At 56.3% G+C, this 18,469-nt stretch overlaps 1 protein-coding gene across 1 annotated transcript; it reads left to right on the top strand.

The window, feature by feature from the left end:
- Nucleotides 1–16,454: 16,454 nt before the first annotated feature.
- LOC119291217 (histone H3.2) lies at nucleotides 16,455–17,092 on the top strand. The gene has a single exon (XM_037569932.1). The coding sequence runs from the start codon at nucleotides 16,532–16,534 to the stop codon at nucleotides 16,940–16,942; it is 411 nt and encodes a 136-aa protein (XP_037425829.1). The 5' UTR covers nucleotides 16,455–16,531; the 3' UTR covers nucleotides 16,943–17,092.
- Nucleotides 17,093–18,469: the final 1,377 nt, after the last annotated feature.

Genomic DNA, 18,469 nt, shown 5'->3' with positions numbered 1-18,469 from the left:
GGTTTGAGTTCTCCACAGTGATACGTGGAAGTGAAGTTGAGAGCTTATTACTCTTGGGTGCTTTGTACCCTAGAGCGTGTTCCTCTTGGGTGCTTGGACGCCCTAGACGGTTGGTGATGCTTAGGAGCTCAATCATTGTGGTGTGAAGCCCCGGGCAAGCATTGGAGTCTCCAATTAGGTTGTGGAGATCGCCCCGAGCAATTTGACGGGTACCGGTGACCGCCCCCAAGGGTTGCCATTTTTATGGGTTCGGTGACTGCCCTCAAGGGTCCCTTAGTGGAATCACGACATCTTGCATTGTGCAAGGGCGTGAGGAGATTGCGGTGGCCCTAGTGGCTTCTTGGAGAGCATTGTGCCTCCACACCTGTCGGAGTAAATGACCACGGGTAGCCTAGCCGGCTCCCTTTGGCCCTTTGAAAAAACAACAGGCCGATCGAGCCTTGGAGCACCCAAGACGCGGGGCCGCCTTCCTCCGGCCGGCTACCTCACAAGCCGACTACCGGAAGGCGGCCCGGCCCTAAACTCTCTTGGAGGACACCACGATAGGGCCGACTCCAAGAAGCCGGCCATGAAGGGACCGACTCCAAGAAGCCGGCCCAAGAAGGCCGATTCCAAGAGACCGGCCCCTGGCGAGCGGCCAGGGCCGAGCCCTCAAAGTCTGCACCCCCATAATGATGATGGAACAGGGCGTGGCAACAGTAAAGCCTGCCACCCCCGAATCCCGAAGCACGCATGGCTACAGTACGCCGTACGGGGCAGCCATCACCCGTCCGGCGTGGCACTGTTGCCATGCTAATCATGACGCCCTCCATGACGGGCTGCCAGTACGGCCCGCAGGCGGCGGGCCCCTTCGGTCAGAGAGACGCCCGAAGGCGGCCCAGCCTCCCCTAGCCGGCCTGGGGCACGGCCGGCTTCCTATGGCCGGCTTGCCCCCCTCCTCGGGGCGCGCACACCATTAAGAAGACAAGACGAGGTAAGGCTACAGTGAGAGCCCGCAAGGCGGCGGCATTGTAGCCATGCTTACCTCGACAAAGCCCTCGTCATCAGAGGCGAGGCAACAGTAACCAGCCCCCGACAAGACCCCCAAGCGGTGGGGCCGGCCTGTCGTCCAATGAGCCGGTAGTCAGCGGGCCCCAGCGGCCGGCGGAGAAGCCGGAGACCATAGACACTGACGGCTAGGGCCCGCGCCCAGCCGGATTACCATTGTACCCCCGAGGGGTAGGCCTATATAAACCCCCCGGGGCACCCATGCAAAGGGTTGATCTCACATAGTTTTAGACACTACCATAGGGAGAGAAGAGAGCGAGCCTTGCCCTCCTTCCTCCTCACACCGAACAGCTCAAGGAGCCTCTTGTAGCTTACTATCGATCTAGTGATCATGCGGAGACCCCGCAGAGTAGGAGTAGGGGTATTATCTCCACAGAGAGCCCCCAACCTGGGTAAGATCCGCCGGCGTGCATGTCTTCGCCTCATCCTGTTTCCAGGCACCGACGATGTCTTACTGGCTCCCACAATGATAAGCCATCCGTTGGCATATGTCGCACCTACCACCCGACATTTGGCGCCCACCGTGGGGCCAGGTGCACCGTCGTCTGGAGACCTGCTCTGGACGGGAACCCTTTTCCTCCCCAGTGAGTGTAGCTAGCCCGGCACGCCCGATGGCGCTTGCCTCGACGCGCTGCAAAGCATCAACGACGCCTGCGTGGCGAGCTGCCTCGCCGATCTTCTTATCGAGGCTCGCATCTCCGACGAGCCCGCATCCGACGCGGGCACAGGCTGCCCCGAGAGCCGCCTCGTCAGCCTCCTCGACCAACTCCACGTCTCCAGCGAGCCTACCTTGGACTCGGAGTCGGTTGGCTCCACCGACCCGATGCTTGTCGACTCCAACACGGCGTCGCTCGACGCCTTCCCCACCAATGTGATCATCTTCGACGACCCTCTTCCTCGAGCCGATAGTCGTGGCAGCACCTCACCGAGGTGCTAGTCATCAGCCATGGCGTCACCTCTGACGAAAACGCCCATGATGCCCTGCAAGCAACGCTACATGATCTGTCTGCCCCCATCCCGGTCGACGCTGACGTCGAGACGCTGGAGGCACGCCGCCTCGCCCTCCTCGCGGAGGGCCAGAGGATAGCCTCCATGAGACGCCTCACTGAAGCTCACCAGCGTGAAGTTGACCGCGCCGCCTTCGATATGCCGCCTCCTGAAGGGCCAAGCCGAGTCGGCATCGTCAAGAAGCGCGGCGCGGCCATCGCCAGCATGCTGGGAGCGGACCGCCCAGTCTACGACACGCCTCTCGAGAACCTACATGCCGCTCAGTCGATCGTAGACGAGTTGAATGGATTGGGGGACGATGAGCTCCCCTACATGACTAGACGCATCCAGTAGTTGATCGACGCGGCCGCAGAGCAGCACAAGGCCGGCGTCCGCGCTGGAAGCCCCCCTCGCCGAGAGCACGACGCTATGTCACAAACACCGACTGCGGGCGGCGCCCGCACAAGGCAAGAGAAGGAGCCGGCTGCTAGCCGCAGCCGGACTTGAATCACCATCGAGCGTGACGCAGAAGGCCTCCCTCGAGGTGTGGAACGACGAGGTGACCCGCCTCCTCCTTTGCCTCGTGGGGAGAGATATCCCACCCCGCCGCCTATCACGCATCCGACTCTCAGCGGCCGACTTGGCCACCGAGAAGGAGTCGGCGAGAATGATGCCCGCCACCAGATCGACCGCCTTGCGCGATCCCTGGCTTTAGAAGAAGAAGACGATGTGGGCCTGCCCTGCTTCGGCCCCCACATCTGCGACGAGCCCTTCATCAAAGGGTTCTTGCTCCCAAGAGACACGCCCAAGTACAATGGCTCCATGAAGCCGGAAGATTGGTTGATCGACTACTCCACTGCGGTCCGCATAGCAAGCGGCAACAGGTGTGTTGCCATGAAATATGTCCCCCTCATGCTCCAAGGAACGGCACGCACCTGGCTCAACAACCTCAAGCCTTACAGCGTCAACAGCTGGCTAGACTTCACGGAAGTCTTCATCCGCAACTTCACCAGCACATACACGCGGCCTCCCAAGCCACACCAGCTTTCCTTGTGTGTTCAAAAGCCCAACGAATTGACACGCGACTACATCATGCGTTGGGCCGAGCTCCACAACTCCTGCGTGGGGGTGCACGAGGTTCAGGCTATAGAGTACTTCACCGCCGGGTGTAGAGAAGGCACCCTCCTCAAGCACCGACTCCTCTACGACGAGCCGACTACCCTCGACGAGCTGCTAATCATAGCAGACTAGTACGCCACGACCGACTCCTTAATGAAGACCGAGCCCCGGGTAGATGCCTCTGGAAAGGTGCTAGCTCCGGCTCCCAAGACAGCGGCTGGAGAATCCAGTCGACGCCCGTACTAGAACGACCACAAGCGCAAGGCCCCTATGCTGTCTTCCACCAACCGGCAGGTGGCCACGGTCGAAGACGAACAACCCGAAGGGCGCCCGGCGCCCAAGAAGCAGAAGGGCGGCAGGCCGGCTTGGCAGCCAGCTTTCTCCTACGAGCAAACCCTTGATGCCCCCTGCAAGTTCCACAGCGGCGCGAAGCTGTCCAACCATACAACTCGGAAATGCCATTGGCTCACACGAATCTCCAAGGGCGAGGGGCTATTGCCGCCTCCGCCTGCAGGCCAGCCGCCTCCAGCCCCTCAGCAGCCGGCCGCTCGGCCAGCGGTCGGAGCTATCAAGATGAGTTCCCCGATGAACATGCTACCTATGTCATCTTTACAAGCTAGACTGAAGACCAGCGCAGCCAGCGCTTACAGCAGCAAGAAGTCAATGCGGCCGCCTCCAACAACCCCGAGTTTATGCACTGGTCGGAGAAGCCTATCAGCTAGAGCCAGGCCGATCACCCAGAGGTGATGCCGTCTCCTGGCTCCTATGCATTGGTTTTGGATGCCACCCTCTTAACAGAAAGGCGAGCCGCCCATTTCTCCCGCGTGCTGATAAACGGCGGGAGCAGCATCAACATATTGTACCGTGATACCATGGATAAGCTCAACATCAAGCCGAAGCAGCTCATGCCAAGTCGGACTGTGTTCCATGGCATCGTACCCGGCCTATCCTGCTCACCAATCGGCAAGATCAAGATGGATGTCCTCTTTGGGGGCAAGGATCATTTTCGCCGAGAAGCAATATGGTTTGAGGTAGTGGATCTGGAGAGCCCGTACCACGCATTGCTTGGCCGACCTGCTTTGGCCAAGTTTATGGTTGTACCCCACTACGCCTACCTCAAGATGAAGATGTAGAGTTCCAAGGGCATCATCACCATAGCCGGAGACTACAAGAAATCTTGTGAGTGTGCGGCAGCTAGCAGCAGGCTGGCCGAGTCCCTTGTGATTGCTGAAGAGAAGAAGATGCTGGATCGAGTCGTGGCCATGGCTGGCAAGCAGCCGGCCCTGTCCCCCGACCCCAAGGAATGTGATGCTCAAGGTTCTTTCTAGCCGGCCAAAGAGACAAAGAAGATACCTCTGGACCCGGAGCACCCGAAGAGGTACGCTGTTGTGGGCACCGGCCTCGACAGCAAATAGGAAGGCGAGCTCGTCGATTTCCTCCGTGAGAATCGGGACATCTTCGCATGGTCTCCCAAAGACATGCCGGGTGTCCCGAGGATTTCGCCGAGCACAAGCTACACGTCCGATCTGACGCCAAGCCGGTCAAGCAGCCCTTGCGCCGCCTATCAGAAGAGAAGAGAAGAGTAGTCGGAGAAGAAATAGCCCGGCTTCTGGCAGCCGGCTTCATTATGGAGGTGTTCTTTCTAGAGTGGCTTGCCAACCCGGTCCTGGTGTTAAAGAAGAACAAGCAGTGGCGCATGTGCATTGACTATACCAGCCTCAACAAAGCCTGCCCTAAAGATCCTTTTGCTCTGCCAAGGATTGATCAAGTGATAGACTCCATAGCCGGATGCGAGCTGTTGAGTTTCTTGGATGCTTACTCGGTCTACCACCAGATAAAATTGGACCCATCTGACCGCCTGAAGACCGCCTTCATCACCCCATTCGGAGCTTTCTGCTACCTGACTATGACATTCAGCTTGAGAAATGTCGGTGCCACTTTTCGGTGTTGCATGCAGAAATGCCTCCTCAAGCAACTCGGCAGAAATGCCCACGTCTATGTAGACGATGTTGTGGTGAAGACGGAGAAACGCGGCACCTTGCTGGAAGACCTCAAGGAGACCTTTGAAAATTTGCGCCGGTTTCAGATCAAGATCAACCCTGAGAAATGCGTGTTCGGGGTACCAGCCGGCCAACTTCTAGGCTTCCTGGTCTCCGAACGCGGCATCGAATGCAACCCAGTGAAGATCAAGGCCATAGAGAGAATGAAGATTCCTACCAAGTTGCAAGACGTCCAAAAGTTCACCGGATGCTTGGCATCTTTGAATCGCTTCATCAGCCGGCTCAGAGAGAAGGCTATCCCCCTCTACAGACTCATGAAGAAGTCCACTCACTTCGAGTGGCACGACCAGGCGGACCAAGCTTTCCACGAGCTAAAGAAGATGTTGTCCACGCTGCCTGTCTTGGTGGCATCGACTGAGAAAGAGCCCATGTTCCTCTACATTGCCGCCACTAGCCGGGTGGTCAGCATAGTTATCATGGTTCAGCGTCCAGAAGAAGGCCGAGCTCGGCTAGTCCAGAGGCCGGTATATTATTTGAGCGAAGTACTGTCCACCTCGAAGCAGAACTACCCGCACTATCAGAAGATGTGCTATGGTGTGTACTTCGCCTCCAAGAAACTCAAGCCCTACTTTCAAGAGCATCCCATCACGGTCGTATGCACTGCCCCCGCTCGTCGAGATCATAGGCAGCCCGGATGCATCCGACCGAGTGGCAAAATGGGCCATTGCACTGGCTCCTTACACGATCTACTACCAGCCCCGCACCGCCATCAAGTCCCAAACATTGTCCGACTTCCTCGTCGACTGGGCCGAGACCCAGTACCTGCCGCCGGCCCCCGACTCCACTGATTGGCGGATGCACTTCGATGGATCCAAGATGCGCACCGGCTTGGGATCTGGCATCATCCTCACCTCTCCCAAAGGCGACAAACTCAGATACACATTGCAAATCCATTTTGCCGCCTCCAACAATGTAGCCGAGTACGAGGCACTCATACACGGGCTCCGGCTGGCCAAGGAACTCGGCATCCACCGGATCCTGTGCTATGGCGACTCGGACTTGGTGGTCTAGCAATCATCCGGCGACTGGGACGCCAAGGACGCAAACATGGCAAGCTACCGTTTCCTCGTTCGGCAAATCAGCGGATACTTTGAGGGGTGCGAGTTCCTCCACGTGCCACGGGCCGACAACGAGCAAGCAGATGCCCTAGCACGAATAGGCTCCACCCGGCAAGCTATACCAACCGGCGTCACCCTCCATCAACTCCTCAAGCCGTCTGTCAAGCCATCTCCGAAATCTAGTTCCATCTTCGTGCCACCTAACCCCGACGCAGTCGGATCCGACTTCGGGAACCAAGCAGGCGGCTCGGGGACTTCAACAATCGGCTCGGGGACTGCCATAGTCGAACTCGGCCCGGGGACTACTGCAGCCGGCCCGGGGACTGCACCGACACCGCAGGCGGCGGCTGACTCCAACTCTTCACAACCCAGCCCCCCCGCCCTGGTTGTAGTAGCCGTTTTGGCGATAGAAGTCACAGCTCCATCATGGGCCCAGCCCATCCTCCACTTCCTAATAAACAGAGAACTGCCGACTAACGAGATCTCGGTAAGACAAGTCCAACGCCGAGCCGGAGCATACACAATAATGAACCGAGAGCTTGTTAGGCGCAGTGTTACTGGAGTCTTCCAGCGCTGCATCGAGCCAGAGAAAGGCATAGCAATCCTCGAAGACATCCACCGGGGCGAATGCGGCCACCATGCGGCCTCAAGGTCACTCGTTGCCAAAGCTTTCCGCCATGGATTCTTCTGGCCGACTGCTTTGGAGGACGCCAAGGAGTTAGTCAAACACTGCAAAGGGTGCCAAATCTTCGGCTCCAAACAGCACCTGCCGGCTTCTGCACTCAAGACCATCCCCCTCACATGGCCTTTTGCCGTCTGGGGACTGGACATGGTGGGCCCATTCTAGACGGCGCGTGGCGGCATGACACATCTGCTTGTCGCCGTGGACAAATTTACCAAGTGGATTGAAGCAAAGCCGATCAAGAAACTGAATGAGTCAGCTGCCGTGACATTCATCGCAGATATTACAACCCGGTATGGAGTACCAGACAGCATCATCACCGACAATGGCATGAATTTTGCCAAGGGAGCACTGGCATGTTTCTGCGCGACACAGGGCATCCGACTGGACTTAGCATCCGTTGCCCACCCGCAGTCAAACGGCCAAGTCGAGTGAGCAAACGACCTCATCCTCTCCGGCATCAAGCCCCGATTGGTCGTGCCACTGGAGCGTTCGGCTGGCTATTGGCTCGACGATCTGCCGGCCGTCCTCTGAAGTCTGCGCACTACCCCAAACAAGTCAACCGGCTTCACCCGTTTCTTCCTTGTATATGGTGCCGAGGTTGTCATCCCAACTGACATCGAGTTCGACTCACCTCGGGTCACCATGTACACGGAGGCGGAGGCCAATGAAGCATGAGAAGACAGCGTCGACTTGCTGGAAGAGGGCCGGCTGTTAGCCCTCAGCCGGCCCACCATCTACCAGCAGGGTCTACACCGTTACCATAGCCGGAAGGTCAAGCCAAGATCCTTCCAAGAGGGTTATCTTGTGCTCCGGCTGATCCAGCGAACAACCGGCCAACACAAGCTTTCAGCCCCTTGGGAAGGCCCCTTCGTCACCAGCCGAGCTCTAGGCAACGACTCCTACTACCTGATCGACGCGTAGAAGCCGAAGGCACGCAAGAGAGATGATTCCGGCAAGAAGTCGGAGCGACCATGGAACGCCAATCTTCTCCAAAGATTTTACAGTTAAAATGCAGTATGTACCACGCTACCTTTTGTACTAAGTACGAGACAACGGGCCCCTCGAGGAGTACTCGGGGACTACCCTCTTTTATCTATGAATGATGGGTATCATACCCATGGCTATGCTACTACATTCATTTTTTCGTCCAACATCGGGTTCGTTCAGTCGGCCCAAGGACTTGCCGCCTTGAGTTATATTCAAGTTCTACCTGCAGTCAGACAAGTAGTGTGCTGGCACCCAAGCCCTCTCTTGTTGAAAGTCGCAGCTCGAAGAATCAGCTATCCGGCTGGCAAGAGCCAAAGGCAGGAAAGGATGCCCACACAAAAAACGGCTAAGGATTAACGAACTTATATAACCCAAGCCGGCTTCCCCCCTGCCAACCGGCTGTTAGAGTAGCCGGCTGGCCGGATTCCCTCCTTACTCTGCTACAATCTAAGAAAGCTTGAGTACTCGTCCTCCCAGACGGCCAATCCCTTACCCGGTCATAGACTGCAGAACAGTTGTCCGGCTGGGAAGGCGGCGACCAAGGGAGGGCGGCAAAGGAAAACAACCAAAGGATAAAAAGCGAGTAGGAATGGAAGTCAAGCACATGCATAATTATATTTACACAAAAGGCCTTCGAAAGGTCGGCATTCGACATAGTTTGAATACACCCCCAGTGGGTGGAACTGCGCAAATTTAACAAAAAGTTGTTCAAGGAGTAACGAGCAGGAAAGTAAAGACGGCGAGTCAGGCCAAGGGGGCAACTGAGGAGTCGGGCAGGTTGGTGGAGACGGCAGTGTTCGCTGGGGGAGTGGCCAGCTGGCGAGTCTCGGCTTGATCATCACCTGCGGCAGGCGGTGCGTTCGCATGCGCCTCGTTGCTGGAGGCACGGTCAGGCTGAGGCTGGCTGGCTGCTTCACCATCCGGCACAATGTCTTCGCCATCTTCCTCCTCCTCCTCTTCGCCCTCGTCGCTGGAGTCAATCTCCTCCGCCGAGTCTTCACCGTCTGCCGGGATCAGCCCGAACCATTCCTCCGGTTGAGCGACGCCGTCTTTGTTTACCTCAGGAGCAAAGGCGCTGGTGTCGATGAAGTCGGCGATCGCCGAGGTGCGCTGGATGATAGCCGGCCGCACCACCTCCAGCTCCTCGTCAGCCTCCTGCCGCCAGGTGCGCAGCTGGTCCAAGTTCAGCCCAGGATACCAAGCCCGGACGAACTCTAGCGCTCGTCGAGCGCCGGACCGAGCTGCTGAAGCCTTCCAGGCCTCGAGGCGGCCGACTGCTACCTCCAGCCAGTCGGCAGTCCGGCTGGGGGTGCGGGGAATCACCTCGCCGAGCCAGAGGGCGGCCAGCACCTGCGCTCCCGCACGCTGAAGATGGCGGAGCATGCGGTAGGCCGGCTGGAGGCGGGCTTGGATCGCCAGAAGCTGCTCCTCAAGAGATCCGTTGGTGTTCGGTGCGATCTCAACCCCAGCCTACCGCCGGGCCTCACAGTGAGCTTCGATGGCTTGGTTGGCAGTGACGGAGTAGCCGGGGAAGTATTCTTCAGAAAGAAGAAAGAAATAGAGCAAATCAGAAGATAAACCAAATTACAAGAACAAGCAAAGGAACGAAAAAGAAGGCGGCCTATCGTCAATCAAATCTTCAATCCGGCCGTAGCCCTCGCTCAGTGCCTGCCTCGCCTCAGCCCAGCTCGCCGCCTCAGTCTCATACTCGGCTTTGAGGGCAGCCTCGCTGTCCTGCGCCGTCTTCAGGGCCGCCTTGTGGTTCTCCTCCTGGTCGGCCAGTTTCTTGGCCAGGCGATCACGTTCCTGAGCCAAGGCATTGAGCTCGCCCTCCCTGGTGCGAAGGGCGGTCTGGGCCACACCTAGATGCTGCCTCAAGTCGGCATTGGATCCTGCCGATATGGAGAAGAAGAAATTAAGGAAGAAGTCGTCAGGAAAGATCCGACCCGACTGCTCAGCAGTCGGCCCGAATCTCAGGGACTACACCCACTGGGTGCGCTGGCGCCCCCCCGCATGAGATAAAAAACAAAAGCACTCACTCCGGCTCTCCGTCAGATCGGCGGTCTTCTGATTCATCTCCCGGGCCTGGGAGTTGAAGGTAGCAGCATGGAGGTTGTGATAATCCTGCGAGTAGGACGAAGATGCGAACAAGAGCAAATCATTAAATCAAAGTCTTCTGAGAAGATCCAAGCCGCCTGCTCAGCAGCCGACTTGGAACTCGGGGACTACACCCAGTGGGTGCGCTGGCGCGCCCCCACAGAAGAAATCAAGAGTGAAGACTCACCCGAATGGCCGACCACGTTGCAAGAAACTCTTGGGTGTACTGCTTCAGCGCGGTGGCCTGAGACTGAAGCCGGCTCCGGACATCCTGTGCTGCCACATTCAGCACGGCCGTCCCACCACCCGTCGTCCACCCTGGCGAGCTGAAGCTGGCCGTCTCCAGATCATGGGACAACGAGCTGGAGCCCGCGACCCTCTACAGGTCCGGCTCCAAAGTCGCCCTCCCTGTGCGCCGACGAGTCGGCGACGGGACCACAAGGTCCGCCCTCGCAGTCGGCTCGCCTCCAGCAGGCTGCTCAGGCGGCGCCTCGGGCTGGCCGCCTTGGCCTGTTTCGGCCGACGGTGGCGGTGCCGCCTCTCCCTCCGGGACGACTATATCGCCCCTCTCCCTCTCCATCGCCGGCTGATCGCGGCTGGCTTCCTCTGGCGGGGGCACCGGGATCTCAGGGGCCACGGTGCGGAGGGGGATGACGAGTTGTGGAGGCTGGCTATGCAGGGCCTCCACCGCCCTCTCTGCGGCCGCGGTCTCCGCCCGAGCCTCGGCCGCCACGTCGGCCGGCGCCTCAGCCGACTCCGCCGTTGTCTCCTGAGCAGCCTTGGCGGCGGCTGCCCTCTGCTCCCGCTCCTCCCACGCCTCCCGCGCGTTCCGCTCCATCACCGCTTGGAGCTCGACACGGGGGTCTACGCGGCGGGAACTTGCAGATCCTCCCACCCTTCCGACTATGGAGGCGGTTGTAGTCCGCTCAAGAGAGAGCAAAGCCCTGGTTGATAAGACAAGAAAAGGCTTAGAAGAATGCCGACTGAAGAGAAGAAAGAAAGGCGTGCGAAAATTAACACTTACGCCAAAACTGCCTACGGCTGCTTCACCACCTTGCGGAAGCGGGCCGCCTTCGCGGCCGCCTTGTCCCGCTTGGTCACCGCCGCAGAACCCTTGGGCTTCTTCGGCCGCCCGCCGAAGAGAGTCGGCGCCACCCGGCGTTTCTACGCGCTGCCCCATGCAACCGGCCCGCCAGAAGGGCCCGCGCCCTGATGGTTGGATGCCGGCTGGCGGCGCGGAATAGGTTCAGCCTCATCATCATCAGGCCAGTCATCGAAACCGGCGGTGAACCCGGAGCCGCCTGCCTCGCCACCTCCCCCTACGGCGCCGTTGTCTAAGGCGGCCGCTCCCAAGTCAGGGTCGTCAAGGTCGTCTGCCACGCGGTCGGGAGCAAACTCGCGTTCCGCCCCCGTGGTCCCGGCTGAAGGATGAAGGAGGGGGTTCTGATTAAAAACAAGCCAACTGGTCAGAAGCTGGCCAGAGAGAACTCGGCAACAAGAGGAAGAAAAGAAGGAAAGCCTACCACAGGTGGGGGGTTGGCGCAAGAATACGGCTCCTTGCCGTACCGCCACTCCTCGGTGAGCTTGCAGTTGGCGATGTAGTTCACCATATAAGATACCTCATCGTGCGGCATCTCCTTGGTGCTCAGCTGGCTTGGGTCGAAGTGGCCGCTCATCTGGCAGATCAGATGAGGGCGGCCTTGGAGAGGGAGCACCCGATGCTCCACGAAGGCGGCTATCAGGTCGGACCCAGTCAGGCGCTCCGACTGGATCAGCACCCGAAGCCAGGCGACGATGCCAGCCCCAGGCGGCATCAGCGACCTGGCCGGGTAGGACCACGAGGGCTGTCTCCCAGCCGCGGGCCGGCTACTTAAGCTGGCAGATTGACGTAGTCGCCTTGCGACGCGACGTTCTTCACATAAAAGTAGGATTTCTGCCAAAGCTTCACCAACTGGATCAGCGCGATGGGCGGAAACGGGTTGTCGGCTGTCGATCTCCGTATGGCGATGAAGGAGCCACATGGAGCCGGCACGCCCGCGACGACCGTAGCGAGCTTGGACTGGAAGAACTTCCCCCAAAGTTCGATGGTGGCGAGGACGCCGAGGAAGCCTTCGCACAGAGTGACGAAGGCCGACAGCAGCACCATCGTGTTTGGAGTGAGGTGGTGCGGATGGAGGTGATAAAACTCGAGAAACGAGCGGAAGAAGCCGCTCGTGGGAAGGCCGACGCCGCGCGGGCAGTGCGAGTAGAAGATTACTCGCTCGCCCTCCTCCGGCGCCGGTGAAATCTCCCTCTCCAGCGCGAGACGGACCCGCACGAGATCCTCGCCCGGCAACCGCCACATCTTGCGGAGGAAGTCGATGTGGTATTCACGGACGTTGGAGCCGTCCCAGGAGCTCGACGTCGGAGCCATGAGGACGGAAAGCGCGGCGATGGAGCGCGCGTGATTCGGCGGCAGCAAGACTGCGGCACGCCAAGAAGAATGGCGGAGCGGTGGCGTCGTGGAGAGCTGCTGCAGCGACGGAGAGGAGGAAGAAGAAGGGAATGGCGGAGCGAGGGCGAGCGTGCGAGCGACTGCCGCTCCCCCTCCCCGCCCCTACTTATAGCCTCGTGCGGCGAAGCCGAGGAAGCGAGGCGTGGGGGGCGTGGGATTAACTGCGCCCACTCCCCCACGTCCTGCGATCATTGCGTCTTTATGGCAAGTGGAAACCGCCGTCGGAAGACGTGCGGTCAATTTGGGCCGCAAAAGATCCGCGCCTGGGCCGAGGCGTGGAAGTGGCGGGCCCTGGTCTGCAGCGGTGTCCCGTCACGCGTGTGGGCTGGCAGGCCCTTCCAGCCGAAGGGAGCCACGTGGCGCGCAGGCGGCGGGCGGCCAGCCTGCAGCCTGGCTAGCGCGCCAGCTGGTTCCTGCCTTCATATTTTGAAGAAACTTCGCCGAGAAGGCATGCCTAAAGTGAAGCCAGCTCCTAACTGCCGGCTCTTCGGGATAGGAAGCTGGATGAGCTTCTCGTTCCCCTTTTAGCCATGAAGACCAACCAGCTTCGGGGACTATTGTCGGAGTAAACGACCACGGGTAGCCTAGCCGGCTCCCTTTGGCCCTTTGAAAAACAACAGGCCGATCGAGCCTTGGAGCACCCAAGACGCGGGGCCGCCTTCCTCCGGCCGGCTACCTCACAAGCCGACTACCGGAAGGCGGCCCGGCCCTAAACTCTCTTGGAGGACACCATGATAGGGCCGACTCCAAGAAGCCGGCCACGAAGGGACCGACTCCAAGAAGCCGACCCAAGAAGGCCGATTCCAAGAGACCGGCCCTTGGCGAGCGGCCAGGGCCGAGCCCTCAAAGTCTGCACCCCCATAACGATAATGGGACAGGGCGTGGCAACAGTAAAGCCTGCCACCCCCGAATCCCGGAGCACGCATGGCTACAGTACGCCGTACGGGGCAGCCATCACCCGTCCGGCGTGGCACTGTTGCCATGCTAATCATGATGCCCTCCATGACGGGCTGCCAGTACGGCCCGCAGGCGGCGGGCCCCTTCGGTCATAGAGACGCCCGAAGGCGGCCCGACCTCCCCCAGCCGACCTGGGGCACGGCCGGCTTCCTATGGCCGGCTTGCCCCCCTCCTCGGGGCGCACGCACCATTAAGTAGACAAGATGAGGTAAGGCTACAGTGAGAGTCCGCAAGGCGGTGGCACTGTAGCCATGCTTACCTCGACAAAGCCCTTGTCATCAGAGGCGAGGCAACAGTAACTAGCCCCCGACAAGATCCTCAAGCGGTGGGGCCGGCCTGTCATCCAATGAGCTGGCAGCCGGCGGGACCCACCAGTCGGTGGGCCCGAGCGGCCGGCGGAGAAGCCGGCGACCATAGACACCGACGGCTAGGGCCCGTGCCCAGCCGGATTACAATTTTACCCCTAGGGGCAGGCCTATATAAACCCCCTGGGGCACCCATGCAAAGGGTTGATCTCACATAGTTTTAGATACTACCATAAGGAGAGAAGATAGCGAGCCTTGCCCTCCTTCCTCCTCACATCGAACAGCTCAAGGAGCCTCTTGTAGCTTACTATCGATCTAGTGATCATGCGGAGACACCGCAGAGCAGGAGTAGGGGTATTATCTCCACGGAGAGCCCCCAACCTGGGTAAGATCCGCCGACGTGCATGTCTTCGCCTCATCCCGTTTCCAGGCACCGGTGATGTCTTACTGGCTCCCACAATGATAAGCCATCCGTTAGCATATGTCGCACCTACCACCCGACAACACCACTCCAAACGGATATTAGCATCCACAAGGGTGTGAACTTCGGGATACATCACTGTCTCTGCGTGCCTCGGTTATCTCTTATCCGAGCCCTTTATTTATGAACTTTACTTTGTGATAGCCTTACTGTTTCATGTCATATATCTTGCTATCACCTAGTTGTTTGTCACAGTAGCTTAATTACAGGGGTGTCACAGGGCGGCGCGCACCCCTGACTCCGGCATGCGTGTCCGGGTCGGCGGAGAGGGCACAAGCACCAACCGCTGCCTCGCGTGGGGGGGGAGCAGCAGGTGGCGGGGCCAGAGGACAGCATGGGGGAAGCACGAACTGCGCAAACCGTGTGGAGGCAAGCACGGGTCGGGAGGAGCCATCACCGGCATCCTCACTGCACCAGCGGGGGAGAAGCGAGGCCGATCCGGAACTGCCAGCCGTGTCCACATTGGACCTCTCGAGGGCAATGCGGAGGGCTAGGTCATCGTCGAAGTCGGAGGAGGTGTGGCTGTTGGCGCTCGACATGCTCGCCACAATCACCGAAGTTGTCAGAGTGGATCGAATTGGAGAAATCGGAGAAGAAGAAGAGATGGATCGAGAGTGAGAGTGAGTTAGGGTTTCCGGATTGGGGATATTTGCGGGGATGCGGCAGACGTGCCCATATCCGCCCCATATTTGGGCTGGGTATGAGGGGCTCTGGACAACCCGGGCGTTTGAGAGCCGTTTGAGGCGCCCGGTTGGGTTAGAAAAACGTGACTGGTCAATAACCGTGCGGGCTGTCTGAGCGTTTGAGACCGGTTTGAGACGCCGGGCTGTAGATGCTCTAAGAAAACAATACCCCGATCCAAATTAGTTGACGTTTGTTCAGTGCAAAGTTGACAAGCGTTAATTAATTAGGATTGGAGGGAGTAGTATTTATAATTAATTTGTTGAAAAAAGGATTGAATTTGTTTTAAAATACAATTGTTAAATTATGTATAAGTTTTTCTTGTCAAGCAACCAGCATGAGCTCCGACTTTTCAGAAGAAGAGAAATCCACCAATTTACCGAAAAAAGTTTTCGCCACGCTTTATATATAAAGCAAACCACTGGAGCCACAAGGTACTACAAATGTTCACACCGCAAACGCACACAAAATAGCACATACGATAGCATGACAGGGTTCAGCTGAGGGCACAGCTCAACAAGCCCTAAAATTGACCAATTCATAAAGAAAACTGGATGAAAACCGGTACATTTCCACACACACCAACATCGGTTCTACGACACAAATGAGCCAACGACTTCATAGCCCAAAAAACGTGAGATAACACCATACCACACGACCTGGAGCCGCCGCTCTGCCTTAGAAACCACACAAACGCACGAACACGGCCCTTAGGCTGTGTATCGAACAAGTTTGTCGACTCTTCCCCCAAGTAACCTAAGATGAAACCATATAGGGTGAACTTCGGAGCCGCCGCTCCGTCTTCCATACCGACCCCAAGTCATGCACCTGCCTAGCCGACAACTATGCAGAAGGACCTCATGTGCTAGTGTTATCCGATAGAAGATGATACCTCCAAGGCGACTCCCGCGAGGAGGAAGTGACCAGAACGACGCCGACGCCCGCTCTGACCAGGGCCGGAGCTTTTTTTTTTATCAGCTTCATGATGCAATTTTGAACAAAAAATCAGGAGAAATTCAAAAAAGGCTCAAACGCATATCCGCACAGCAAGATGATGCCGAAGATGTGAATTAGACCGTGGTAAAAATTATCGATCATACAACGGTCCATTTAATATTGTTATCATCCTTGTAACAAATTACTCCGGAATTAGATTGTATTATTATTTTTTGATTTCAAATGACGATCAATTCTTCAGAAAATTCCCACACAAAAAAACAATTCTGCAGAAATTTCAGTACAAGGCTGAAATTCCTCCAGACTCCAGTACCGCTCATGTTGTCCACAGACCACAGCAGCACCGCTCGTGAGGCACACGGATGGCGATCCGCGTGACGGCCGCAAACTCGAATCCCCACCCTCCATCCGGAAGCGATCCAATGGCGCCCGTGCCGCCCGCCCGGCGAAATCCAAACCGCAAAATCATCGCGCGCAAAGCACCAAAACCCATCCCAGATCCTATTTATACCCCCCTCCATCCCTCCACGAATCCACCACCGCGAGAAATCTCAATCTCCATCTCCAAACCGTAGCAGCAGCAGCACCCCTCCTTGCCGACGACCCCCCAGCCCCGATGGCCCGCACGAAGCAGACGGCGCGCAAGTCCACCGGCGGCAAGGCACCGAGGAAGCAGCTGGCGACCAAGGCGGCGCGCAAGTCCGCCCCGGCCACCGGCGGCGTGAAGAAGCCCCACCGCTTCCGCCCGGGCACCGTCGCCCTCCGCGAGATCCGCAAGTACCAGAAGAGCACGGAGCTGCTCATCCGCAAGCTCCCCTTCCAGCGCCTCGTCCGGGAGATCGCTCAGGACTTCAAGACCGACCTCCGCTTCCAGTCCTCCGCCGTCTCCGCCCTGCAGGAGGCCGCCGAGGCGTACCTCGTCGGGCTCTTCGAGGACACCAACCTCTGCGCCATCCACGCCAAGCGCGTCACCATCATGCCCAAGGACATCCAGCTCGCGCGCCGCATCCGCGGAGAGCGCGCCTAGGCTCTGCACGCGCCCCGTCCGCCGCGCTTGGTTGCTAGCTGTTTTATGACTCTGTAGTTGTTTGCCCTCCTTGTATGTCCTGTGGATGCCATCGAATGTTCAAATCTCTGGTTTGATAAATGGAATCACGCATCGCATCTTTTATTCAAATTCTGTCTCGCCGTTCTACATTTTTTTTTTTGCTATTGGATTTTGATTGCTGCGATCTGGTAGTGCATCTGCGGGCTACAGTTTCATGTTGTCTTGGAAATTAAGGCTGTGATCTGGGAGCACATATAGGTTAAGTGAAAATGCAGATCTGATGGTCTCTTTTGAGCAATTAGTAATCCTGTATAGTACTCTATTTGCCCCGGATTCAGTTGTAATAAGTAAAAATGACAATCTGGTAGTTCCTTTTCAGCTAACAGTCAATTCTGAAACAGCTCATTTGTAATGAGAGGCTTGCTCATATGGAATGGCATATTTCGGCACATTCTTGAGAAGTAAACAACACCGTTCAGGATTACAAACCACTGTCACGACGTCATGACTGACCACCCAATCGTCACATTCTTGAGAAGTAAACAACATCTACCCTATCACATGTTTCTCAGAGATCAGTGATAGAACATTTTTTAATTCAGGAACAATTTTTGAAAGTCACGAACATTTTTTGAATCGACCAACATTTTTTCAAATTCATGATTTTTTTTAATGGATGAGCAAATTTTAAATTTGCGACCATATTTTTAATTGATGAACAACTTTTGAATTAAGGCACATTTTTTGAATCGGCTTACATTTTATAATTTGGGATTTTTTTTTTGAAATTCACGAACAATTTTTTGAATTGATTTTTTAATTCATGAACAATAGATGGAAATTATTTAAATTTTGGTAAAAAAATAAAATTCACAAAAACTTTGAATTCAAAATATTTTTAAGTTTTTGTTCAACATTTATTGAATCATGAACAACCGAAGAACATCATTCAGATTTTGGTAACAAAATTTAAAATTCACAAACATTTTGAATTCAAAATAATTTAAAAAAAATTCACGAACAGTTTTGGAATACATGAAAATTTTATGTAATCCTAATCATTTTATGAATTTATGAACAATCTACTTGCACTATTTAAATTTTGTATTTTTCTAAACTCATAAACATTTTGAATTGAAAATATTTTTATAAAAATTGTGAACATTTTCTGAATTCATGAAAATTTTATGTAATCCTGAACACTTTTCGTATTCATGACAATTGATGAATAATATTAAATTTTTGGGAAATTCTTTTAAAATTTACAAACATTTAAAATAATTGCGTACATTTTATGAAATCTAGAACATATTCAAATTCATGGAAATTTGGATATTTTAAAAAGCTATGTTTTTAAATTAAGATTTTTTAAATCCAAACATTAAAAAATAGTTGAGATCCGTGGAGAATTCTCGAAATAAAGAAAAATGAAAAAAAGGAGCGCCCAACCCGCACATGGGCCGGCCCAAATTGGCGCATGGGGCAGCTGGGGGTGCGTGTTGCCTC

This window comes from Triticum dicoccoides, chromosome 4B (genome assembly GCF_002162155.2).
Source record: "Triticum dicoccoides isolate Atlit2015 ecotype Zavitan chromosome 4B, WEW_v2.0, whole genome shotgun sequence".
Taxonomy (NCBI): domain Eukaryota; kingdom Viridiplantae; phylum Streptophyta; class Magnoliopsida; order Poales; family Poaceae; genus Triticum; species Triticum dicoccoides.
This window is presented reverse-complemented; position numbering and strand designations above follow the sequence as displayed.

Excerpts from the sequence above, each read along its gene's own strand:
- LOC119291217 (XM_037569932.1), top strand. The coding sequence starts at position 16,532 with ATGGCCCGCACGAAGCAGACGGCGCGCAAGTCCACCGGCGGCAAGGCA.